Genomic DNA, 27,326 nt, shown 5'->3' with positions numbered 1-27,326 from the left:
AATGTACTCAGTAAGGAGTTTGAACGGACAAAGTGTTGCATCTGGGTCATATTTCTTAACTATGAAAGGCTTTAGGTGTTTCCCAGGCCGAGATGTTTTTAACAATTGGTCGAAGGTGAATACATACTTATCATCCTCCCGAGATATATTGTCCAGTGATAAGGCTTTAAGGGTTTGGCACCTTAGAGCAGAGATAAGGGCTAACATCATGGTCAGTTTAAGTGTTAGCTTTTTCAGTGTCAAAGTTTCATTTGGTTGCATGGTTTTTAAGTATTCTAGCACTATTCGTACATCCCAGATTCTGGTGTACCTTTGTAAGGCTGGACGATTTTCGAAGACTCCTTTAAGGAATCTGCAAACCAGTGGGTGTGTTACAAAACTAGTACTATCTGATAAACTTACTATCGATGATAGCGCACTCCTTGCAGTATTTAGTGCACTATACCCAAGCCCTTTTTTGAACAACTCCGCAAGGAAATTTATCCCTTCTTCTACAGTGGGAGAAAAGGGATTGATATGCCGTTGATAACAATATTGTCTCCATCTTTCCAAATGCCCTTCGTATTGCTTTCGTGTGCCTGCTGTCCATGCTAATTCCAGGACTTCCACAGCTGTTGTCGAAAGTCCTCGGTCTTTGAACTGTTTCCTGATAAGTGACACACTACTAGCACTAGTTTCTCGTGAAGAGGATGTTTCTCCAATGTGTTGCTGGGAAGAATTAGTGTTGATGGTGTTTGTGGTAGCAAGATTGGTGACTGCATCAGCATTCTCATTGCTACTGGCCACCAGGATTGGGTTGGCCACTTTGGTATAATAAGCAGTCCCTCCGCATTCTCTTTTTGAATCTTTTGTAGCACCTGACTAATCAAACAAAAAGATGGAAAAGCGTAAAATTGATAACCCAGCCATGAATGATGGAAAGCAATGACTGCAATTGCTTCCAGGTCTGGGGTATATGAAATGTATGGCTTTAATTGGCAATTAATTCTGGAGGCAAAAAGGTCAATGTTTGGCTTTACATTTAGTTTCGTACAAGCCCTATGAAATATGTGTTTATTCAGGCACCATTCAGTGGTGCGCCTGGCCTTCCGAGATTCCCTGTCTGCATCGACATTCTCCTTGCCAGGAATACGGGCAACTGTGATCCAAACCTCATTAACAATGCACCAGTCCCATATAGTTTTGATAAGACTGTTCAATAATGGAGAGTGACTTGTTCCCATTTTGTTTAGGGTATTTTGAACTGTAGTGTTATCAACTAGTACTTTTACATGCATTTTCGTAATAGATTTTTGGTGTGACTTGAGACCAAAATACACTGCCAGCATTGCTAAATAGTTAATATGAGATTGACTCTCTTCCTGACTCCAGAGCCCTCCAGTTTTAATGTTATTTATAGCACACCCCCAGCCCACTTTAGATGCATCTGTGGACATAGTTACATCCAGCTCTGGTCTAGAGATCAGTTTGTTTGATCTTTCTACATTGTTTATCCACCATTCCAGCTCCTTTTTTGCGCTAGAGGATAACTGCATGTGAGTATCATAATTTCCCTTACATTGTTTTAGGGCTTCCGCTTTCTCACCCTCTGTAATCCGAAAATATAAGGGCCCATACATTGCCCCTGCAAATGTAGAGATAATAAACCCAATAAACTGGGCAACCTCTCTTATTTGAGGTATCCTAGAAGAGTGTAGGTGGATAACAGCCAATTTTACCTTCTTTGCTTTTTCTGGTGTCAAAGAAACAGTCATAATTATTGAATTTAGAATAAAACCAAGAAATACAATTTTTCGTGTTGGTATTAACACAGATTTTTCAGGGTGAGTGACAAAATTTAAGTTGTCTAAAACTTTAACTGTCTCAACAATGTTTGCTGCACAGTCATTAAAGTTATCACCTATCAAAAGGAAATCATCAATATAAGGTGATGATATATGACCCTTTTTCCGTAATGATGAGTACACAGGCTTAAGCAATTTTGTGAATTTTCTTGGTGCTAATGCTAACCCATTAGGGAAGCAAGTAAATTTATATAATTTACCATTCCAATCGAATTTTAAATATTTCTGATGTTCAGCACAGATACGTACTGAATAATAGGCATCTTTTAGATAAACTGATGCCATGTAGCAGTTTGGTTTCATTAGACTAATAGCATTCCAAACGGAGTCCATTTTGAAGTGCCTATATACCACATACTTATTTAAACTTTTGAGATTTAATATCATTCTATGAGACCCATCAGGTTTTGGTCTTAAGAAAATGGATGAAATAAATTCATTTGCCTCATGAGCCGATTCAACTATGACACCCTTTGCAAACAGCTTTTTTATTTCCTGTGCAACACAACCATTCTCGAATGTTGTGAATGTATTGGGTTTTGGTGCATGTAGTTGGTGAGGTAAAGCGTTAAATTCAATCTCCTCACCCAAGACTGTATGTAAAACCTCTGAATCAGAGGTGAGTTTGCGCCATTCACAAAGTTTGTGACTTAACTGGCCTGCTTGAAAGCGTTTCACTCGTGAGTGTAAATACCTGACTAATAAAGGCAAGTCTCTCTAAAGTACTGACCTGTAAGTTTGTCATGATATTTTGTTTCTTTCACTATTGGCCATTACTGGTATTGTTGCTGCTTGACTGGAAAGGTTGATGGCTTTTTCGATGGGTATGTCGACCTTGGTGGGTGTTTCTTCCAATTCAGATTGTTGGATAAAAATGTTCTTTCTTGGTTTTCCTGTGAGGAGGAATTGTTGGTACCATGAGAGTGAGGGCGGCCATACTGCCTGACCTTATCAAACCTTTGAGGCACTGTTGCCTTGCTGATCTTGTTCGATGCCCTAATATCATTTAGTTGTGTTTGAAGGTTATCCCCAAACAAGTAAGTCGTTACTGGCACATGTGATGCACAAAGGCTGCTATAATCCTTGTTTAAATTTGGCCTAATAGCGTCGCGTCGACGCATTGATAGTTCACACATTGTGTGGCCAAGAAGTGCCAAGGCATCGGTATTCATTGTGATCAGTTTATCAACGTCTGGTGATTCTTTACTACGTATTTGTAGCAATTTGTCTGTCGTGAAAGACAGTACGGCGCCAACCTTCGCTATTGTTTTCTGCGTGTTAGCAGTGCGAAGGTCGTTGTGCTTGGTCTTATTGTCAAGCTTGTCCCATATCTCAGCGTTAACGCGAGGGACAATAAATTTTTCACAATTACTTGGTCTTGAATACTTTTCCATTTTTCTTTTTGTTTTGCTTCTGGGAGCTTGTTCGACCATCGTTTGTTGACAATATCAGCAAGTTGCTGGTTTATATTGTCGCCAACCTCCTCTTCTTGCTCCAAGTCGTGCGAGATTTCTTGTAGCAAAGCGTCATGTTCGCGTCGAACACATGTGGCGGTTATACTACCTTCATTTGCCGAGTCAGCATCAGGTTCACTTTCTCGATGCAATCCTTCTGCCTCACCGTCAGTGTAACCTTTGTCTATTTCCATTAGTGAAGTTACACGTCGTTTTTTTGCTTGGTCCTTCGTTCAAGCAAGGATCCTGGCTGTCGGACTGCAACAGTTTAATGGAACTGTCCATGTTGATAATTTTGCTTGACATTTTCTCTACTTTGTCTACGAGACTAGCCAACACTTCTGGCATTGCTATCCCTGGTGGTGTCGCTTCATTCATACCGCTTGGCTCTTCTTCCAATAGCCGTCTTTCCAATTCGTCATCTGATGCCATGATTTTCGCTCCTTTGTTGAGATTTTATTCGATAAAAACAACCGTTCGCTCGAAGACTACGCGGGCAACTGATTCCTCGATCTGCGTGCGCATATCTCACATGACTCCTTAGTGACGTAGTCTAATGACGAAATAGAATTAATACCGACAATGACACGTAATTTGATAATCACTAATCGCTGTACTCGTATTAAAAGGTCGAATAATTACAACCTCCGCCAATTTAAAATAGCGGGAGCTCGACTATAAAAACAGCAGATTTGAGCATGCTAAGTCCCTTAGCCAACCAGAATTCAAAACTTCTCATATAGAATTATATTGTATGTTCCGCCCTCTGAAGATGGGCGGAATACGTGGAGAATCGCGCGAGTATGCAATGTGCGAGAAAAGGCGGTTGCTAGGTTACAAAACAAATCTTGAGATTTTGCTGTATTACGATTACGAACCACCTAATAACAGCGTAAATATGAACGAATAAAACATAATATTACAAATTGTTCGTGAAATAATATATATTTTATGTCCAAATAGAATATTTATTATTTTTTTGGGAAATTTCTACTCCCGCCGGGCGGGAGTAGCGGGACGCTAGCTACGCCACTGAACATGAGTGAAGATGAACTATTATACATTAGAATATTGTAATAGCTTCTACAAAAACACACAGTTACTGCGGAACAGTAACGACTGTTTTTACTTTGATATTGATGTTTTTGCACTTACTTTTGGACTGTAGCACTTATAATGACGTTTGATGGAAAATCGTTCACTTTCATTTTTTGTGAGGCGATGCTTTCTTTTCAAGATTAAACCTTTGCTGACTTTTTCAAATTTCGTCTCCTATGAAAAAACTTATGCACTTTACTATTACATAACGAATTTTTCAAATTATGTCTCTTGCATTAACCACATTCGATTCGACTAAATTTGAAGACGCAACATTCATTTCGTGATTGTTCGAGTACTTGACGTGTAGTAAAATACAAATCAGGATTTTGCTAAACAAACTATTTTCAGCTACCGGAGTGCATCGGTCATAACAATATAAGTTTAATCTTTAATGGACAACATCTCCTTTAAACATGAGTAAAGATAAATAGATAGGCAGTTTGAAAAACTTTATTTTCCCACCCTAATCCTGTCAACTGATGCCTAATTAGATAGAGGGCGTAAATATCATTTTTCGAAGTTTAATGAGGAACATCAATGCTCCAATCACTCCAATTACATCTATGTCTTATAACCTAGTAACATCACGGATTCTGGAAACAGGTCATGTTCACAACTGCATCCAATTATGGTTCTTGATCTAATGATCAAATCAATTTCTATAAATTCAATGACCGTTAGTTTTGAGATTTTAAGAGATATGAGAATCTGAGATACTGATATATTGTAAAAAAATTCCACTATACACATTTTCATTGATTTGCTTCAGAGGTACTGCTATCCGCCATTGAAGTTTGCTAAATGCCTTCAAACGAACTTGAAAATTACAAAATCTTGTAAAGGACATGTTCCGGTCGTACGGTAATTGTAAAAAAGTGCGACGAAAACATACAAAAAGGTAGGATGAACTCACTCACATGCTGTGCCCACAATGTATGAGGATGTACATAAAACGCCATATCTATTTATAAATGTGGACTATCGATTATATCTTTTTCCTTCAAAGCCACTGTTTCACCATCTAGTGTTTGTATTCCTTTACATTAAATGTACTAGAAAGGAATTAAGAGTTGAACTATGGCAGTATGACTGAGTGTGAGAAACAACTCTTAGTATGTGAAGTCAATCTTAGAGGAATGAAACACCCAAACAAAGGTCGGAACTATGACAGAATTATTGACAGATCAGTGGCAATTAATCATCTACCTGATAATAGTACCGTGAAGGTGGAGATTTTAGTTCACTTATTGCTGGATACAAATAAAGAAACTACTATCTCATGCAAAACCAGATATTAGAAAGTACCATAGCATTAAAAGGCTTAATTCAAAGTGAACTAGATTGCATGGAAGCTGAGGGGGTAGTTAAGAAAATGCAAGAGCCAAGGTAATGGGTCAATAGTATTGTCTGTGTAGTCAAACCTAATGGAAAATTAAGAATATGCACGGACCCAAAAGATGTAAATAAGGTAATAGAGATATAACACTATCCAATGAGAGCAATTGAAGAGGTATTGGCGCAGATGGCTGGTGCCAAAGTTTTTTCCGTTTTATATGGTCAATCAGGATTTTGGGAAAATTGTCTTGATAAAACAAGCTCAAGGTTATTCATTATCAACACACCGTTTGGATGCTATGGATTTACGAGGCTTCCGTTTGGAATAGCATCATCAGCACCAGAAGGGTTTCAGCGTGCTGTGTCTAGAATGTTGGAGAATTTGCCAGGTGTGTACTCTACTATGGATGACATCATCGTATGGGCTCAGAATGTGGCAGAACACGATAAAAGATTGCAAAAGGTCTTAGAAAGAGCAAAATCTCACCATCTTCCCCTCAATCTAAAAAAGTGCAGAATATAGCAGTCAGAAATTTCATATTAGGGTCATCTTTTAACGTCGAATGAGTTTGAGCTGATCACGAAAAAGTCCGAGCTGTACTTAAAATAGAACGTGCAAAAGATCTCAGTGAAAAACGACGATTTCTTAGATTTATCCAGTACCTCGGTAAGTTTATGCCTAGCTCGTCAGAAGAAATTTCTTCTTTGAGAAAGTTACTTTAGAAAAATACGGCTAGGCATTGGGGTAAGAGTCAAGAAGAAAGCTTCCAAAAGTGGAAAAGTCTTGCATCGTCAACACCCGTACTCCATTACTATGATGTAAAGAAACCAGTGAAGATATCGAGAGATGCAAGTGGTAAAGGATTGGATGCAGTACTTTTACAATATGATAGGCCAGTAGCATAAGCATCGAGAGCTTTCACAATTGAACAACAACAATATGCACAAATTGAGAACGAATTGCTAGCAATCGTTTATGGTTTTAAAAAGTTTCATCAGTATGTTTATGGTAAGCAAATTGAAGTGGAAACACATCACAAGCTCTCACACAGCATATTCAAGAAACCTCTGCCACAAGCCCGTTCGTGTTAACAGAAAATTTTGCTAAAAGTTCAAAGCTATAACCTTACAGTCAAGTACAAATCTGGTAAGGAAATGTACCTCGACGATACATTTAGTCGCTCTTACTTAAACGAAACAAATGAGACGTTAGTTACGGATCTCGATGTCAATGTAATCTAAATGTTAGCAATGTCGGCAGAGAAATATAGAGTTTCAAAACGCTACTTCCTAAGATTCAGTTCTGACATCGTTAACAACACAGGTTTTTAACAACACATCGTTAACAACATTCGAAACACGAATGAATTGTCCACTAAAGATCAGATGCTATTGGATGTTTAAAAAAGATATTTCATATCAAGAGGGTTTGCTATTTGATAGTGATCGAGTTATTATACCCCTGTGATAAACGAATCGCATTTTGGCGTCAACAAGTGCAAAAAACGAGTGAGAAAATTTCTTTTTTGGCCTGGAATGGCATCGCAAATTAAAGAGTTTGTGGCAAATTGCGAAGTTTGTGCGTCGTATCAATCCTTAAATAGTCGAGACGCCATGATAGTAACGGAGAGCCCTAGTCGCACATGGAAATTATTTGTTCGAGTATCTGGGTTAACATTATCTTCTTTGTGTGGATAATTATTCGAAGTAGCGGAAACAGCAAAATTAGGAAGACTCACTAGTAGAGCTACAGTGGCACACTTAAAGAGCATGTTTGCGCCGTATGGACTCCCGGATGTGGTCCGATCAGATAACAGTTCTCAGTTATCAGGTCATTGTCTTGAAGAGTTCCAGAAGAGTTATGGGTTTTAGCATGAAACTTCAAGCCCTCGATACCCGCAAAGTAATGGAGAAGCAGAGCGAGCGATTCGACAAGTGAAAAATATTGTGAAGAAAGCTCAAGTCCTTATAAATCTTGCTTGATTACCGAACTACTACTTTGGAGGGAAGTAGGTTTTCACCGTCACAACTATTAAAGAAGACTGTTATACTCGTAAAGAAGTCGCTGTTCCATGAACGAGAATGCTGATCAAGTTAAGAAGATGTTAGATAAAAGAAAGCTTATTCTGAAGGCCAGTTATGGTAAAAGAAGTGGTCGTAAACTACCACCATTGGAGTTTGCTCAAAGAGTTCGTATTCAAAAAGGAAGAAAAATGGCAGCAACGGTGATTAGAAAACACAAAATTCCTAGGTTGTATGTTGTTGAAGACGAAAATGGATTAGAGTACAGGAGAAATCGCAGTCATTTAAGAGTTAATAAAGCTCGATGTGACGCTAAACGACAATTAGAATCGAATAATTTAAGTCAGATTCTAGAAATTTAGAAAGGTTGAGCATAAAAAGCTTCAAATCTTCAGTAGCAGACAATGCTCAGAAAAACAAATCTGGAAGATTAGGTATACAGCCAAAAAGCTATGATGCAAATGACTTTCGAAAGTAACGATTTATGTTCTTTTAGTCATAAATCAATTAAGTCAATTGCAAGACAATTTATTTTTTACTGACAACTTTTTTGAAGATTGGATGATGTAATGTATGTTAATTAGTTTTGTAAATGGGTATTCAAAATATATAAATATGCACTTGCTGAGAGGCAATTCATCTTCTTTTTTCAATACCAATTTGTTGCCTTGACGTTACAATATCGTTTAGTTTTATATATAACTTTGACATGCATATGGAACAAGTTTTGAAATAGGTGAATTTTTATTTAATTAGACATAGTACAAAGCCTTATACCTAATCATGATACTAAATCACTCAAAACATTGAGTCAGAATACTTTCGCAATACATGGCTAACAGATCATGAAAAGCATTTTAATACACAAATCATTCGATGAGCACTATTTTGTCACAAAAATCGTATAACCAGCAACAACATATTTCATGTTTTTTTGTGCAAGCGTGTAGATCTGTCATTCATTAGCCTTTTTCAAACAAATTGTTCGTTACACAAATTTGGTTGACTATATATTTAAGTTCGAGCATTTTTAATAATTTAGCTTGGTTGGTTAATTTTTTTCTTTAATTTTTTGATTTTTGTATATAATCATATTATTGCCACAAAATCTATTGACTGAAAGGAATGAATGCAGCAAATGCTTAAACTATACCTTGTCTCCTAAAACATCTTGACAGATTATATAGTATTTTCTAAATACTAATAAACGATATCACCCATCTATGCTTACTTTGCTTTTCGTTTCTATGACGTTTAGCTAGCGCTTTAAATTCTTCACCACAAGGTGCACCAAAGGATGGACCTATTAGCTACGACTTTTCACACTTCGACCAAAGAAAGAAGTTTGAACTGAAATGGATTCGGACTTTTTTCGTGTCAAGTAACACCAAATCTATCTACAATTAAATTCACCCCATGATGGCTTCTTCAGCCTGTACATTACATAGAAAAAATATTTATAATTTCTTTATTTTACTTTGGGATATTTCTCAATTGCAATTGGTTGAATGCAGTACAATTGCTTGTTATTGCTTTGTAGTAGAGTGTAATTGCACAGTTATGTAGCGTGATCAGCTGAAAAGCAATAAACGTCAAAAAACAGGCTCATTTTTTGTTCATAAAAACAAGCAGGGCCGTAGCTAGAAAGTTAATTGTGGTGGTGGGGGAGGGGTTGGGGGTAGTGATTATTCATATATTCAGTTTTGCAAGACTGATTTCTTTAGTACGCCAAATCACTTTCAAACGAAGTCCGTCGAGCGCAACAGAATATATAAAAAAAACTCAAATAGCTTTCTAGCTACGGCCCTAAAAAGGAAAATCTAAAATTCAAGAAGTACAGAACAACACATTAAGAATAAAGTAATAACAAAAAATGCTGTTTTTGTGGTGAATGTGCATATTTATAATTGTTGGGCCACGCAACGAGACTTCTGAAGCGATAGACAATTACAAAGCATGAACTTAAGAGTTAAAACAGCTTAAAACAAGAAAAAATATAACTTTTGCCTAACAGTTTTTCTATCCAAATGCATATGGCTATCGTTTGCTTGTAAAATACGCTATTTATTTTTAGCAAAAATGTACATATATTCTTACTTCCTTTTTGACGAAAAGTAGAGAACGAAAAACTGTTGTGTTACAACGTTTTACTCTTTTATTGCTCTGTGACAAAAGAAACTATCAAGGTCTGAATTGCACGAGTCATTACAGTCACATGTAATGAACGGAAACCTAACAATAGTAGTATTTTTGGAAGAGAGTGAGCAAAGATATAGAGTTCACAAATTTGTAAATTATCTATTCTATTAAATAATTTCACCGAATCTGTAATTTGTTGATTGAAATTGATTATTTCGTCCTTGTATATGAAAGTTTAACCCACTGGTGTAATGTTTCCTTCGTAAATCAACTGATGGGGAAAAAAGGTTTAATTGTTTTGCATTTACTTATTTGTAAATATTTTCAATATAAATTTTGCAAAAATCATTAATAATAGCAAATTGAAAACCATAATTTGTATTTTGTCCATATCACATTGAATACTGTATTCTTAAGATATTTTCTTTTAAACTTAAATGATATAATACAGGCAACGTCGCGTGTGATTGCTTAACACCTTTTCACTCAAATGACCGAAATCTCTGGCTATGAATATGGGCTATCGCTATATGCCACATTTGTTACAAAATCTTTACATAATGAATGAATTGTATTCAAAAGATCAAACTATGACCTGCATTTATTGTACTTGTGCAACGCTTACCGAACTACATAACAATAATACAAAGTCTATAGTTAAGAAATATCATTAAGAGCACGAAGAGAAGCAAATATTTGTGTTGACGAAATTAGAGGCTTTTCACGCGTTCGTGTGTTATGAAAAAAAAAACAAAAATCGCAGAAAACTCTATCCGTTGCGTCATAATAATGCATACAATAATAGTTTAGTAATATTGTTTTATCAAACGTTTTGGGTATGTGCATACACATAACTTTTGAAAAAAAATTTTTACTTTGTTTTTGACATAAAAATCGAAATACATTATCATAGAAGATAGCTATTTAGTCAACTAGGTAGAGCCACATAGATGTAAAAAAAACTTAATAAATATGCAGAAATACTTTAACTCATGAATTCACGAATTCAAGGAATTTCTAAAAAAGGCTTTGAAGTTAGACAACTGTAGGAAAACAGTGTTTCTGTTAATTTTTCTAATTTATGCTCTCAAACAAACATGGCCTTCAATTCTAAGAGGAATATGATTGTGTTTAAAGTTTATATCAAACAACAAATATCACAAAGTTAATTATTTTAAAACTTAATAGCTCAGGCGATGAAATTTTCAAAAAATTTTATTGACATTACGTAAAGTTACTCTGATGTACAACTTATTGGCGGGTAGTTATACAATAATGAACATCATAAATTGAATTTATTCTTGGCAATTTGTCAAGAACATACCACAAATAGCTCTAGCATACTTGAATGATTGTCTGTCAGTGTATTATGTCATAAAATACTTGCATGTAAAATGATTATGTATTCGAGAAACTAATCATTCGACTTAAATTATATCTTCAGAGTTGTGACCAGGGATGTACCGGGCGAAAAGCGAAGTTTAAATATAAATATCGAAGCCCAGCAAAGTGTCTTTAAAAGAGCTATTTAATGTATAGAAAGAAATATTTATTTAAAAGTGTAACGTTTCGTCTTGACTCTCAAGACATCATCAGACAATATTGAATTACAAGTATAGAGGGATATATATATATAATAGCTATTTACATAATATTAAATTACATGGTGGGATGAAAACGTGTTAGTAAATGTTGGATAAGATGGTATGACGTGGGATAAGTAGAAACGCGAAAGAAACAAAAATAAACAAACAAAACACACACAATAACAAAATATACAGACATGAGGACAGACGAAATTACATTAAAGCAACTGAAGAACAATGGAGTTTCCTTGGACGTTAAGAGATGGTTTGATTTTGTTGATTAAGAGGCTTTCGTGAATAAGAAGTTCTTGTGAGTTAAAGCATGAAGAAAGTATTTCAAAATCCTCAAAGTGGTGGTGTGTCCTGTGGATTTAAGGTGTGATAGTATGGAGGAGTGACAGGGATGTTTAGAAGGTTTACCAGTCAAAGGGGTGATGCCCAAATGCTCTGAAATTCGAGTGTGTGGGTAGAGGGTGGTTTGACCCACGTATGATGTGGAGCAGCATCAACACTTAAAAGAATATACAACATTCGATTTCAGAGTTTTGGGCACTTTGTGCTTGAGAGGAAACAGGCTGGAGAGGCGTTTGGTGGATCGAAAGAAGAATCGTATTTCACAGTGTGGGAAAGCGGCACGACAAAGGCGATTGATTTGTGTGCGGATTTGAGATGAGTATAGACCAGTAAATGGAAGGCCGAAGTATTTTCTTGGGTACGGTATGAACAGATAGTTTGGGTTGAAAGACTTTGTCAAGAAACATTTTTACACAGTGATCAAATATGTGACAGGGAAATGAATTGGAAATAAACAATCTGCGTGCTTTTTCGATTTCAGTATGGAAGTTTTTATAAGTGGAGCAAATATTAAAGAAGCGATGAACTAAACATAATATTAAGCTGCGTTTATATTTTAGTGGGATGAAGCTGTGAAAATTAGTAAAAAGACCAGTGAACGTAGATTTTCTGTATATGGACGTGAAGAACTTTCCATTAGAGCGATGAATGGTGATGACAAGAAATGGAAGTTTTCTATTGTGTTCGATGTCACTGTAAACTTAATATTAGGGTGTTTGTGGTTTAAATAGGTCAGAAAGGGTTGCACATGGTCAGCAGTACGAAAAAGGAGAAAACAATCATCAACGTATCTTCTATAGCCTTTGTTTTATTATATTTGATGATCTTAAGGCGTTTGTTTTATTACATTTTGCGTTGATATTTGGTGTGACCGTAGTCCGTATATAAATCGTCGATCTAAATACATGAATGCTAAATCATTTCATCTATTAATTGGTAAATAACGACGCATTCATTATGTAAAGAGTGAAAAGTAGTTGTACTCACCTTCAAATATATCTTTTTGTTTTTGTTTGAAAATGACTATCGCTTAAGACTATTCTACAAGCTCTCAAGCTTCGTGTACTCTTTGCTGTGCAACTAAACAAAATATTGATGAATAAACATGCTCGAACTTTCTTTTTGGCATAGCAGAGATCACATTGGTCGCCAGCGCTAAGTCTGTGAACCAATAAAACTTTTGTGTGAAAATAGACTTCTCACATAGGCGTCATAAAATGTTGCCAAGACTCTGATGCCTTTGTCTTCAATTATCTTCTTGAGATATTTGTAAACGAAATATGAAAACATCAACATTATACAACGTTGATCATTTTAAGAAACCCAGCTTGTGTAATATGTAACTTATACTGTAAACGGATTGATCTGACGTAGATTGTTGTTATTAAAACATAATAGATGATGGTTTATGAGTTTAACAACAATGGTACAAAATTATTAGTCTTTCACAATCTTTCATCATTTCACATTTGCACCGTCACTCTTCCCTATTGCTGATGATCTTGTCTTATTACACATTAACCCACATTTAAAGCAATAATGCAATTATTGTGTGACTTATAATTAAATATATTGGCAATACCAAATCCCTGGTTTTATCTATTTCCTTAACATAGATAAAATACCAAAAAAGAGCCAAATGTTTGGCAAATCTATTTGGACATTTTTCCATTAGAATGAATTTATTTATAAAAAAGCAATGTTTTGAAATCGAGACAACTGCTGAGATAATAACTGCAATTTCCTCTTTTATTCTCTGACTAAAGAATTTCACAAAGAAGATTCTAGAATGATGATGGCATAGGCAGAAATCAAATGATTGTAAACTTGTGTAGAATACAATTTACGATAAAGTGTAGTTTTGAAGGAAGAAACTCTACATATCGTTTATAAACAGGCTATGTGAAAAAGTGCAACATTGGATGTCGATTTTCAAACGACACTTATAAAATTTGCGTGACTCATTAACTGACCCCATGGAGGTAAAATTGCAAATGAATAAACTAATGCAAAACATTTTGCAGCCAATGCACATTCCAAAATCACAGTACTTTAAAACTTCTTTTATTGCAATTACCCCTCCTCTGAGAAATAATTACAGCTGAATCATGCAAAATCTTAAACGTCAATGGCAGCAATAATATACCGCACTCCCTACAAATACCACATCCATTATGTCGGCATAATAAAATGTCAATTTTTGCATAAATGTCTGTTTCGTTTATGTATACATATTAAGAAAATCCAAACTTTCAACATAAATTAACTAATATATCGAATTAATAGAATCCTAACATTTCACTTTCCAGAAATCCGTTTGTAAAAGAAAATAGAGCCATCAACTTGGAATTTAATGTTTTAACTAAAAGTATTTTGAAATTTGACATTGACGTATATCAAGCTTTTTGTATACATGCCAATGTATCCCTTTGTAATAAAATGTCGCGAACAAGGAAATATGAGTGTTAGTATAATCATATATTTGTTTATTTTAGGCATACATACTTCAAATATCTATTACTTTAAAAAGATCATGAGAATAATTTGATTATGTAATACAAATTCTCCATCATAAGATGTTACATTAAAAGCCACATTAAGAGTCACGTTGTTAAATAAATTCTTAACAAGCGTTGTTGGTTATTTTACGGCAATTATGACATAATTACAAAGTGTCGATTTATTTTGGTAAATGTCTGAATTCATCCGACGCTTAAAATTTTGCATGATTCAGCTGTAATTATTTCTCAGAGGAGGGTTAATTGTAATGAAAGAAGTTTCAAAGTACTGTGATTTTGGAATGTGCATTGGCTGCAAAATGTTTTGAATTAGTTTATTCATTTGCAATTTTACCTCCATGGGGTCAGTTAATGAGTCACGCAAATTTTATAAGTATCGTTTGAAAATCGACATCCAAGAATACACGTTTTTACATAGCCTGTTTATAAACGATATGTAGAGTTTCTACCTTCAAAACTATACTTTATCGTATTCCACACAAGTTCATTGTATTCCACACAAGTTTACAATCATTTGATTTCTGCGTATGCCATCATCATTCTAGAATCTTCTTTATGAAATTCTTTAGTCAGAGAATAAAGAGGAAATTGCAGTTATTATCCCAGCAGTTGTCTCGATTTCAAAACATTGTTTTTCTATAAATAAATTCATTCTAATGGAAAAATGTCCAAATATATTTGCCAAACATTTGGCTTAGCTTTATCAATTCTTTTTTAGATATTTTATCTATGTTAAGGAAATAGAAAATTTTTTTTAAAAGACTAGCATTCAATTCTGCCAAAACTAGGGATTTGGCTTTGCCAATGTATTTAATTATAAGTCATAAAGCAGCTGCATTATTGCTTTAAATGTGGGTTAATGTGTAATAAGACAAGATCATCAGCAATAGGGAAGAGTGACGGTGCAAATAGGAAATGATGAAAGATTGTGAGAGACTAAAAATTTTCTTCCATTGTTGTTAAACTCATAAACCATCATCTCTTATGTTTTAATAACAACAATCTATGTCAGATCAATCCGTTTACAGTATAAATTACATATTACACAAGTTGGGTTTCTCAAAATGATTAACGTTGTATGATGTTGATGTTTTCATATTTCGTTTACAAATATCTCAAGAAGATAATTGAAGACAAAGGCATTAGAGTGTTGGCAATTCTTTATGGCGCACATGTGAGAAATCATTTAAGGAAAAATTTTACTGGTTAGCGTTGGCGACCCACGTGATCTCTGCTATACCAAAACGAAAGTTCGAGCATGTTTGTTCATTAATATTTTGTTTAGTTACACAGCAAAGAGTACAATAAGCTTGAGTGCTTGTAGAATAGTCTTAAGCGTTAGTAATCTTCAAATAAAAACAAAAAGATACTTGTCAAAGGTGAGTTCAATTTTTTCTCACTCTTTATATAATGAATGTGTCGTTATTTACCAATTGATAGATGAAATGATTTAGCATTCGTGTATTTAGATCGACGCTTTATATACGGACTACAATCACATCAAATATCAACGCAAAATGTAATAAAACAAAGGCATGAACTTCAGAAAACAAAGAATTAAGTAAATTAAGGCAATCAAACACTATATTGTTACAGGAAGTTGACTCTTTACTTAAACATTTACAGCAAAATTTTTTCCCACTGATTTCGCCATTGCGTTTCTTCCTGGCGCGTTTTTCATGGTATTTGTTTATATTAAACCTTTTTATTTACACTTTACTGTAGATATAATTTAAGTCGAATGGTTGATTTCTCGAATACATAATCATATTACATGCAAGTATTTTATGACATAATAAACTGACAGGCAATTTACAAAATCATTCAAGTATGCTAGAAATATTTGTGGTATGTTCTCGACAAATTACCAAGAACAATTACAATTTTATGATGCTCATTTTTGTATAACTACCCGGCGATAAGTTGTATATCAGAAAAACATTACGCAATGTCGATAAAATTTTATGAAAATCTCATCGCTTGAGCTACTAAGCTTTAAAATAAGTAACATTGTGATATTTGTTGTTTGACTTAAACTTTAAGCACAATCACATTTCTCTTAGAATTGAAGTCCATGTTTTTTGAGAGCATAAACTAGCAAAATTAACAGAAACTTTGTTTTCCTACAGCTGTCTAACTTCCAAACTTTTTTTTAGAAATTCCTTGAATTCATGAATTCATGAGTTAAAGTATTTCTGCACATTTGTTAAGTTTTTTTTACATCTACGTGCCTCTATCTAGTTGACAAAATAGCAATCTTTTATGAATCTATTTCGATTTTTATGTCAAAAACAAAGTAAAAAATTTTTTTAAAAAAAAAATTATGAGTAAAAGTAAAAATTTTTTTTAAAAATTTTTTTAAAATGTTATGTGTATGCACATACCCAAAACGTTTGATAAAACAGTATTACAAAACTATTAATGTATGCATTATTATGACGCAATAAATACAGTTTTGCGCGATTTTTGTTTTTTTCTCATAACACACGAACGCGCGAAAAGCCTCTAGTTTCGTCAGCACAAATATTTGCTTCTCTTCGTGCTCTTAATGATATTTCCTAACTATAGACTTTGTATTATTGTTATGTAATGCAGTAAGCATTGCACAAGTACAATAAATATAGGTCATAGTTTGATCTCTTAAATACAATTCATTCATTATGTAAAATTTTGCAACAAATGTGGCATATAGAGATAGTCCATATTCATAGCTAGAGATTTCGGTCATTTGAGTGGAAGGGTGTTAAGCAATTAATTTGCTAACCATAAAAACCCTGACGAAACTTATTACAACCATAAATGATTTCTGGCAATTCGTTCTTAATTTGTGCATATTGTTGTTGTGCAGATGTGAGAGCTCTCGATGCGTATGCTAATGGCCTATAATCTTGTAAAAGAACTGCACCCAATCCTTTACTACTTGCATCTACCAATGTCTTTACTGGTTTCTTTACATCATAGTACTGGAGTATGGGTTTTGATGATGCAAGAATTTTCAAGTTTTGGAAGCTTTCTTCTTGACTCTTATTCCAATGCCAAGCCGTATTTTTCTTAACTAATTTTTTCGAAGAAGCACTTTCTTCTGACGAGCTAGGCATAAACTTAATAAGGTACTAGATAAATTTAAGAAATCATCTTACTTTACTGAGATCTTTGCACTTTCCATTTTAAGTACAGCTCAGACTTTTTCAGCATCAGCTCTAACTCCTTCAGACGTTTTAAAATGACCCTATTATAAAACGTCTCTAATAAGATGCCCCTAATATGAAACTTTTGACTGCCGTATTCTGCACTTTTTTAGATGCAGCAAAAGATGGTGAGGTTTTTCTCTTTCTAACACCTTTCGCAATCTTTCATTGTGTTCTTTAGCATTCCGACCCCATACAATGATGTCATCCATAATAGAGTCCACAACTTGTAAATCCTCTAACATTCTCGACATAGCACGCTGAAACACTTCTGGTGCTGATGCAATTCCAAACAGAAGCCTCGTAAATCGATAACATCCAAACGGCGTATTAAAAGTACATAACCTCGAGCTTGCTTTATCAAGATAAATTTTCCAAAATCCTGATTGAGCATCTAAAACAGAAAAAACTTTGGCACCAACCAAATGTGCCAATACCTCTTTAATCGTTCTCATTGGATAGTGTGCTATCTATGTTACTTACTTTTTTTAGTGCGCGCATATTCTTGATTTTCCATTAGGTTTGACGACACAGACCATATATTGACCCATTCTGTTGGCTTTTGCACTTTCTAAATTCCCCCTCAGCTTCCATAAAATCTAGTTCAGTTTGAACTAACTCTTTTAATGCTATGGAGAATTTCCGAGGTTGTGGGTTATCTGGTTTTGCATAAGATTGTAGTCTTACAGAATATTCTCCGGGAAGGCAGCCCGATCCTTTATACAATTCTGGATAATCTTGTTCCAGATTAATTACACTGGTAATCTGTCTCTCTGATTCTTCTTTGGCAATTTTATAAGCTCTTTTTACTGAATTGAGCTCTTGGCAGGTTTTAGCACTCAGAACTATACATGCTTTTTCATCTACTACAAAGATGTTCACATTGTAATAGTTCTCTCTGAAAATTACTGGCAAAACTACTGTGCCATGTACCACTTTGGGGGTCCCAAATAAGATTTAAGTGATGTATCCAATTTAGTCATTGTTCGCTTAAAGATAAGCTTTTGTAAATGATTGTAGAAATTGTGTTACATTTTGCTCTAGTATCTACTGAAATTCAATTAGTTTAACCTTTTATTTTTAGTGTCTCAAACCACCCTTTGCTGCTATCTACGACATTTATCTCCGAGTGTACACATCCAATGAACTTACATTAAGCACCACTGCACTCCTTTACAATGTTGAATCCATGTATTTTTTTTTGTTCTTTTATTGATCCAGTGCTTTTGCACATTTTTGCAAAGTGGTCATATTTTTTGCACTTGCTGCATTAATTACATTTACCAGGGCATTTCCTTCTAAGTAATGTATCTACACTTTCCACATTGTTTACCTGATTGCTTCCGGCGACTGTCTGCAGTCTTGCCACCTTTTTGATTTTGTTTACGCTCTCTCAGCTTCAATCCATGAATTTTATTTTCATCCCTAGTCATTGTTTTAAATTAAGCTTTAAAATGTTCCATAGTAGTACGACCAATATCGACTGCAATGTCAACGAAGATCCTTCCTGAATTAATCTTACTCTAACTTTCGACGATTTGACTCGAAATACTGTTTGCTCTCTTGCCATTTTGTCAGCTTCTCGATATCCAGAATCACGTGCTAACAGTTTAAGTTCAGTTACAAACATTTCAAATGCTTCTTCCTGGTCTTATATTTTGGCATGAAACAACTATTGAGCAAACACTTGTTTGGACTTTGGTTTTACGTAAATTTTAAATAGTTAATACAATTTATCAACCTTTTTCTTTTTTTTCGTCTGCTACTGCAAACGTTTTGTAGATTTCTCGTCCTTTCATTCCTACCTAAATTATCAAATAACTTCTCTCCTCAGCTTCAGAACGATCCTTCAGTGGACCTTCAAACATAAATTGCGAATGTTCTTTAAACGAGCTTCAAAAACTAGGTAAATCTTTGAGGTCAGTCCATTTGAGGAACTGAACCATTAATTCGCCCATCTTTTCCTTTTTTTTTAAGAAAAACACCTAGGTTTTGCTTTAATAAACACTTAAATTCTCACGAATGCATAAGAATTGACTGCTTACAGCGCCATGTAACCTCAAAACACCACATTGGTATTTTAAGAAAGAAAATGACTTGCCTCTCAGCAAGTAAATATTTTTTATATTTTGAATACTCATTTACATAACTAATTAAAATACATTACAGATATTACATTTGTTCATTTAATTTTTTTTTTGTAAAGGATAAAAAAATGCAATTACATTTTCTTGATATCATACCGTGGTACAGTTTTCACTGGTTTGGTAGGATAGTCTTTGGTATCTTTGGTATCGTAGGATTCATCATTCTTGGTATTTCATTAACCTTCTATGATGAGGATTCATTTCATTGTTTTAACAAGAACATATCAGCAACCAGAGAAGCTTCTCTTATAAAAAATATTGATTTAAGCTGTTTTATTCAATACAAAAATGAGTTAAAGTACAATATTTCTAATTTGCTTATGGTGTGTTTGAATTTCGGCATTGTTATAATCTTGGGAATTATCTTTGGATATTTGGTAAAAAATCGAGTTCAAGACTATGCTCGTTCTATAACAGAAAACTACAGAAATGAAAGTAATGAAACTTTACTTGCAACTACTAGTAAAAAGTATCCTTGTTTTCCTACGTTTTTTATTTACATCATTCATTTGGGTGTTCGCCTCGGCACAGTGAGTGTATTTGTTGGGTTACTTTTCTCCATGAATATTCCCAATGACTACTTCTGTTCATGGCATCCAAGAATGATGAAAGAAACATCCTGGATAAATAACACTGTTCCTGCCTCAAATGATGTCATATTTCTTGATTGTATAAACGCTAGAAGTGCCAAAAGTAAAGCCTTGATCAACGTTGTAGCAATTATTGATGTTATTTTTATCATACTAACTATTCTAGAGCTTATTTACTTGTTTTATATGGGTTGCAAGGACAAATTTTTCATAAGAGAGAAAGAATTTTGCGTTGTGTATTTGTTACGAAGTCATAAAAGAATGGGAAAATGGTTAAAGCAAATGAAAAAACAGTCTCGTGATTACAAAATCCCTGACGAATTTATTGATGGAAATACCTTGGAAAATGTTGACATTTCAGTCATTAAAGTGGAAAATTTATTGGAAAAAGCCTACCCTAAAACTTGTAAACGACATGAAATCTTTCATTATCAGCTTAATCCTGATGAAAACGAAAAGGAAAACGAAAAGGAAAATGAAAAGGAAAAAGAAAAGGAAAAAAAATTGATAAAAGCAATTTTTGGGGAAATACAGGAACGTTCCATTTTAGTCATAGGAAGAGCAGGAATTGGTAAAACTGTGTTGACTAGAAAACTTATGCATGAATGGAAACACAGTAAAAATGAATTTTGGCAAGATAAACTCGTTGTTTTAATAAGATGTTGTGCGCTAAAAAAGGGTTACAATTCTGTCAAAGATATGTTGAGTGAATGCGATAAAGCTTCAAATCAGGATTTTGAGCAAATTTACCAATTTATACATGTCCATCCAGAAAAAACAATCCTTCTCATTGACGGTGTTGATGAACTGGACAATGATGAGCTAGAGCAGCCCAATGTCAAAACAGTTTTCAGATCGTTAAGTGACCTGGTTGGAGGGAAACTGTTGCCTGATGCCACTGTTCTGATAACATCACGACCCACAGCCGAAAATAGATATCGTATGTTACCTTTTGACCGGACTGTAGAGATCTCGGGCTTTTTTAATGACAAGATCAAAAAATGTGTCAACACGATTTCCGTTGAAAATAATGATATCTCTGACCAGATTATGAAATGCATTGAGAGTTCTCTTGAGCTGAGTAGCTTATGTTATATCCCAGCAAACACAAAAATGATCTGTCAGACACTATACAAAAACTTCAAAGAGAATAAGGAAAATGTTCCAAAGACTATAACAGAGGTCTATAAAAGCGCACTAACAGAAATCTCTAATGAGGCGTCTGAAAATGACATGAATGAAATAAAAGATATTGCATACAAAGGAATTGTTGGGAAAAGATTAATTTTTGAAAAAAATGCCAGTGACCCTCCTATATCAACTAAATCGAGTATTTTTCATGAAATACCACGTACTGGTGAACGCCTTCTTTTCTGTTTTGATCATTTAACTCTTCAAGAGTTTCTTGCTGCCAAGCATGTAGTTGAAGATAACAAAAACATTGAAAACTTTTTAGATGATCATTGCAAAAATCCTAAATGGCATTTGGCAATACAGTTTGTAGCTGGTTTGGTTGGAGACATAAAGAGATCTGGACAACATGATAAAGAAAGAACGAAAAATATTGAAGAAAGGTATTATTATAGAGTTTATATTTCTTTCATAAACAAGCATGAACTATACGTGTTATTTTCTTTTAAAGATTGGGCTTCCATTTTAGACAGTTTTATGCTGAGTATAGGATGAAGAAATAACAATTTATAAAATGGGGCTTATAAAATAAGAAATGAGTTTTTTCTATATAGAAAATAGTTTTGCGTGTTTTATAATTTGTCATAAAGTTTATTAATTTTCATTAGAGAGTCTTCTAACGAACATTATTCCATCGTTTAATCCCATAAAAACACGTGCAACATAGACCCTTTCCACATTAACGCTACGTTTTTATCGAAATAAAAACGCATCGTTTTCAATGCATCCACAACAACGTTTTAATGGCGTTTTCAGCTGTCCACACTAAAACACTTGAAAACAATGAATGTATGATATATCTGGCTGCGCATGCTTTTACAAAAACCGCCCACGTACTGTTGTTGTGACATCATTTGAAATTTGTATAGGTGTAAGAGTGTAACTTGACTGTTGACTGTCCTACACTGTCCTACAAAAAAATAGTTCACGAAATTTGTGCATCAAAGATTTAAGGTAGTTCCACCACTTCAGCTCTACAAGTGCTCCATTGCAATGCACTTCTTTAAAAATTTAATGATTTTTTCGGTAAATACTTCCAAACATCTCTTTAAAAAACAGTGTCATTCAAACCATTGAGTTCTATAACAACTTCAGTGGCTATCTCAAACACGGCTTTAATTAGCGGCTGACGCCAAAAAATGGAGGATTTGTTCCATTACCGCTGAGATTTACCGAAATTGACTGTCTTCCGAAAATCCCACAATTCCTCTCTCCCCCCCTAGAGAAAGAGTGAGGAAAAAGTATATGTGTTGTTCGCATATTTTAACAAGCAATTTTATGATGAAAATCACTGTAAAAACATAAATTTCCTAAAAGCAAGTCTAGTGTGTTTGCCAGTTGTCGGCTTCTACGACGGATGCCTTTTTTTAATTATCGACGAACGAGGTACATATTAACGCAGATGTGCGCATCTTAACTGTCGTTTAATGATTTGCTTGATCAAAGTTTGTAGTCTGCAAGAAATAAATTATATCATATTCTGTGTTAACGGATTACGAGAGAAATCTTAGCTTATTCATTCTCATTAGCTTTTTGCTGTCTTTCATGTGACGACCTTTTTCGCAAGAATTGTAGGATTTGTTTTTGTACATGCATCTCTCGTAAATGAATAATGACAAAAATTTTGTATACATATCACGAGAATTCGAGAATCTTTGAGATTATTGTAGTCTTCTGAACAAGAACTGCATCAAATACTTGCCAAGTTGTAGCATATTCGATTTCGTTGTAATGATTGTGAAATGGCAAAAAGCAAATAATTAAAACACTTAAATTACAATAGTGTTTATAATACCTGAATATATGAATACATGAATACACAATTGTGTATTTAATACTTCTCTTCTTTTTCTCTTTTTTATATGTTTCCTATTAGCCATGTGATTTGAGAATTTGATTGACTAATACAGCTTTTACCTCATTAATGAATTTTATACCCATATTAAATATCAGTTGCTCTGGGATTTTTCCCTCTAAATATGCAACATCTGGTGTTGTTTATACAAGAATGAAGAAGTGCATGTACATATGTAAAAATAAGGCAATAAAACCAGGTGAATCAATCATATTTTGTGTTCTTTAATGCTAAAATATAACAGCTTTTCAGTAATTATAGAGTTATTAAACTGTTCTACCTGTATTTCATCCATATTATGAAATGAATTAAGAAGCAAAAATTGAAGAAAAACTTGGAAAAGTCAAAACATTTCCTTGGATTATTAAAGGAGAAAATAAAACGAATGGCAAATGTCCATTCAGTACTTTATTAGGTAAATGAGCTCAAAATATTTTTTCAGCAAAAACTGAAGTTAAGAAGAGACGTATAGCACTGAAATTTTTATCACTGAATCTTTAATGATCCAATATGGCTTGTATTACATATAAGTAGCATTCAAACAACATTCTACTAAAATAATTTAATAATGAGATGTGACATGATTTTACAATTTAGTTGTACAAAAATTGTACTGTTGCAGTAAGTCATCATCAATCTCAGTGTCAATATTGACAGAAGCACAAACTTTATGACCTATTTACATGACATTTTATGAAGCATCAAGACACAGAAAGCCTTGTCATCTTTATTTGATACTTGACCTTTACTTTCAAAGCATTCTAGGCATCTTTACAAAATCCATTATCTCCATCCATTGAATTAGTCCAGGTTTAAATAACTGTTGGACCGGGAAGTCTGTAAATAATTTAGCCTTATAATTTTGAAGTTAGACTCTGCCTGGTCAATAGAATCTTCTAATTGTCTTCATATAGAGATCTATGAAATAGTGTTTGGTACTGGTACTGCAATACTGGTACTATTTTGCTATCCCATCATCCTTCATGTTGTCAGCAAATTGATCAGAACAAACTCTTCTCTACTTCAGGGGTTCTCTTTGTGGTTATTTTTCTTTCATAGTATCTGCCAACTGAGTAAAAAGAGCAGAATTTTTTTTGCGTCAAATATATTTACGGTTTCACACATTAACAAATAAGTCGAAAAGTATGTTGATATTTAAAAAGAAAAACAGGAAAACGACAGTCCGATTTTATCGCTCAAGCTTCAAGATTAATTGATCAATTTAGTTAATTTTCAATTTTTTGATCAACAAACAAAACAAATACCTCACCTGTGAAAGAGACATGTTCCTTTTTGTGGATACTACGATAGCCAACAATTGAATGAGTGAAGTGTTGGCATTTTAAAAGAAATGCAAAAAAAGATACCGTGTTTGTTTTGAAAAATGCTGTATAATTAGCTATAGACATCAGGGGGAGGGGGAGAATATAATTTTTCTGCGAAGCGAACATTTCAGCGGAAATAGGTCCATTGGCCGCCAATTTTTTGGCGTCAGGTCCCAGTCCACTTAGCAGCTCCAGTTATTATAGAACTCAATGATTCAGACGGCCATGTTTGTAAATTACTATTGTTTTACTTACCTAGATTTGAAAAATGGATCTCTCATCTACTTCGTGATGACGGCGATAAAGCACTTGGTTTTCTTGGCATGAAGTGTTTATACGAAATGCAAGACATTGATGTGATAAAGTCAGCTTGTACAAAATTAAATTCCAACGAAAATAGCATTGTAGAAATACGGAATGCTATTTTTACGCCTTTAGATTCTTATAACTTATGCAAATTTATATCCAAATGTGAGCACATAAAAGGAATCCTGTTTACTTCGTGTAATTCTGATCAGCAAAACTGTTTTGGATTGAAAGAAAAATCGTCAAAAGGGACACGGGATAACTATAAAAGCTCAATCTCTTTGGAATATGTATGGTGTACCCATAATAATGGACGCGAGCAACCTTTAATGATACAAATTGTGTGATCATTTCCATCTATTATGTACTCTATAAAAGTAATTACTTTTACAGTATTTCATGAAGATTTTGTTCATTCAACATCAATTTTTATATTTTTTATACTTTTGTTCATTGAACCTCTGAAGTAAAACCTCTCAACTCTCCTTTTTCTCTTAAACTGAAAGAAGCGCTCTACATTAAAAACTCAAACCAGACCTCAACAAACAAATATACCACATTAATACAATATTTAACCTGTAATATAATATCTAACACTAATTCTGTAATTCTTTAATACACTTAACGATATTCACATGCACATATATATATATATATATATATATATATATCATGTAAATAGCATTATCACCTTCACTCGATATACTGAAGATGGCATAAGCATGCCGAAACATGTTTACAATAAAAAAACTCGTCTTTCATTTAAAATATCTGAAGTAAAACCCTAGTTACTCAAGCAAAATATAATTTTTTGACTTTATTATTTGTCATTTCTCTTGACGATATACATTTACAAACATGTAACGATACTCTAGGGTTCAAACTATTTACATTATTACGATCATTTGGACGACAGAGCGAACAACTTGCTAACGACTACATACGTTTTGCAAGCAACGTCAGACGCATACGCCAACAACTCTGGTTCAACCATCGCTGCAAGGATTTTGGTCTCGTTCCGGGAGGACTTAGAATTAAGTCCCTGTTGAACACACAAGAGGCTATTCAGATTGTCAAAGCCACGAGCAGACGACTGATACGAGCACGAATTAACGACTGTCATAGACGAATCAACTATTACATCAAACAACAAGAACAAAGACTGAACAAACTGAAGGAACTCATACCAACGACAGTAAGTGATACTTTGCTTTCTACGATACAAACTATTGCAGAGAAACGAGCAAACAAGACAGAGACACGACACCAAATCAAACAACAACAAAAACTTGAACGTTTAAAACAAACTAAAACAAGTACAAGACATAACATGACGATAACTGGGTGAGGACTATTTCTTCCCGCTCATTAGACGAAACTGAAACGCGACTACTATCTTACGGTCTAAAACATTGCATAACACCTAGACAAATCCCGACTGAGACGATAGTATCAATTGTCGAGGCTGTCTTAGCGTACCAAAGAGACTTATAAGAGACAACCAAAGACGAGATCTGAAGCAGGATAGCCTCTACTTTACAATCGTCCTCTATACGTGACAACAACCTTACAAAGGACGAACAACAAGCACACAAATGACTAAAACACAACAACATCGTCATTTTACCATCAGACAAAGGGCGCGTGACTGTGGTCATGGACAGGAATGATTACTTTAACAAAATGGACACCCTTGTTAACGACAGACAAATGTACGAACAACTCAAACCAGACCCAACACCATCACTAGTACGCAAATTTAACAGCAAGATCTTCTCTGTAAGAAAATCTAACATTATATCTGAACGTCTTTACTATCTACTCGGATGTTCAGTACCACGACCACCCAGACTATACGGACTACCAACACTGCACAAACCACAAATACCCATGCGACCAATTGTATCATTCTGTGGTTCGCTCACTTATGAACTCTCAAAATACTTAACTGACATACTGCAACCACTTACAAACAAATCAAAACACAAGCTACAATCCACTGAAACTTTCATTAAAAAACTGAGCACTATACAAATACCGGACAGCTATATACTAGTGTCTTTTGACGAGAAATCACTGTTCACCAGTATCCCACTTAATCTGGCACTTACTTGTACAAAAATCCTCATTGCAAACACTACTGACGTACTGCCATTACCAACAGAAGACATTACAGAGCTACTGGAGCTCTGCCTCACTTCGATATACTTCTAGTACAAAGGTACACACTACAAACAATTACATGGAACAGCAATGGGCTCACCCGTTTCTGTTGTAGTTGCTGAAATTGTAATGCAATCTATAGAGCAATGGGCGCTCACGACTTACAAACATGCACTACCTTTTTGGTTCCGCTACGTAGATGACACA

General features: G+C 34.4%; 1 protein-coding gene and 1 long non-coding RNA gene across 2 annotated transcripts; one reads left to right on the top strand and one right to left on the bottom strand.

Moving 5' to 3' along the window:
• Window positions 1–1,247: 1,247 nt before the first annotated feature.
• LOC124436726 lies at window positions 1,248–26,241 on the bottom strand. The gene is made up of 3 exons (XR_006945458.1): window positions 26,040–26,241; window positions 13,982–13,985; window positions 1,248–1,258 (listed from the first exon to the last, which is right to left on the bottom strand). It is a non-coding gene; the product is annotated as an uncharacterized LOC124436726 (long non-coding RNA).
• Window positions 15,449–25,776, top strand: LOC124436725 (NACHT, LRR and PYD domains-containing protein 3-like). The gene is made up of 3 exons (XM_046986686.1): window positions 15,449–15,733; window positions 19,749–21,853; window positions 24,910–25,776. Exons 2-3 carry the CDS (start codon window positions 19,758–19,760, stop codon window positions 25,301–25,303), a joined length of 2,490 nt encoding a protein of 829 aa, XP_046842642.1. The 5' UTR covers window positions 15,449–15,733; window positions 19,749–19,757; the 3' UTR covers window positions 25,304–25,776.
• Window positions 26,242–27,326: the final 1,085 nt, after the last annotated feature.

This window comes from Xenia sp. Carnegie-2017, unplaced genomic scaffold (genome assembly GCF_021976095.1).
Source record: "Xenia sp. Carnegie-2017 unplaced genomic scaffold, XeniaSp_v1 HiC_scaffold_16, whole genome shotgun sequence".
Classification (NCBI taxonomy): Eukaryota; Metazoa; Cnidaria; class Anthozoa; order Malacalcyonacea; family Xeniidae; genus Xenia; species Xenia sp. Carnegie-2017.
Note: the sequence above shows the minus strand (reverse complement) of the source record. Positions and strands in the feature narration are given on the sequence as shown.

What these genes read in the sequence shown, in the direction of transcription:
- LOC124436725 (XM_046986686.1), top strand. Translation starts at nt 19,758, where the DNA reads ATGCAATTACATTTTCTTGATATCATACCGTGGTACAGTTTTCACTGG. An exon ending in ACGAAAAATATTGAAGAAAG is followed by an intron (nt 21,854 to 24,909) that starts GTATTATTATAG and finishes TTACTTACCTAG; the next exon opens with ATTTGAAAAATGGATCTCTC.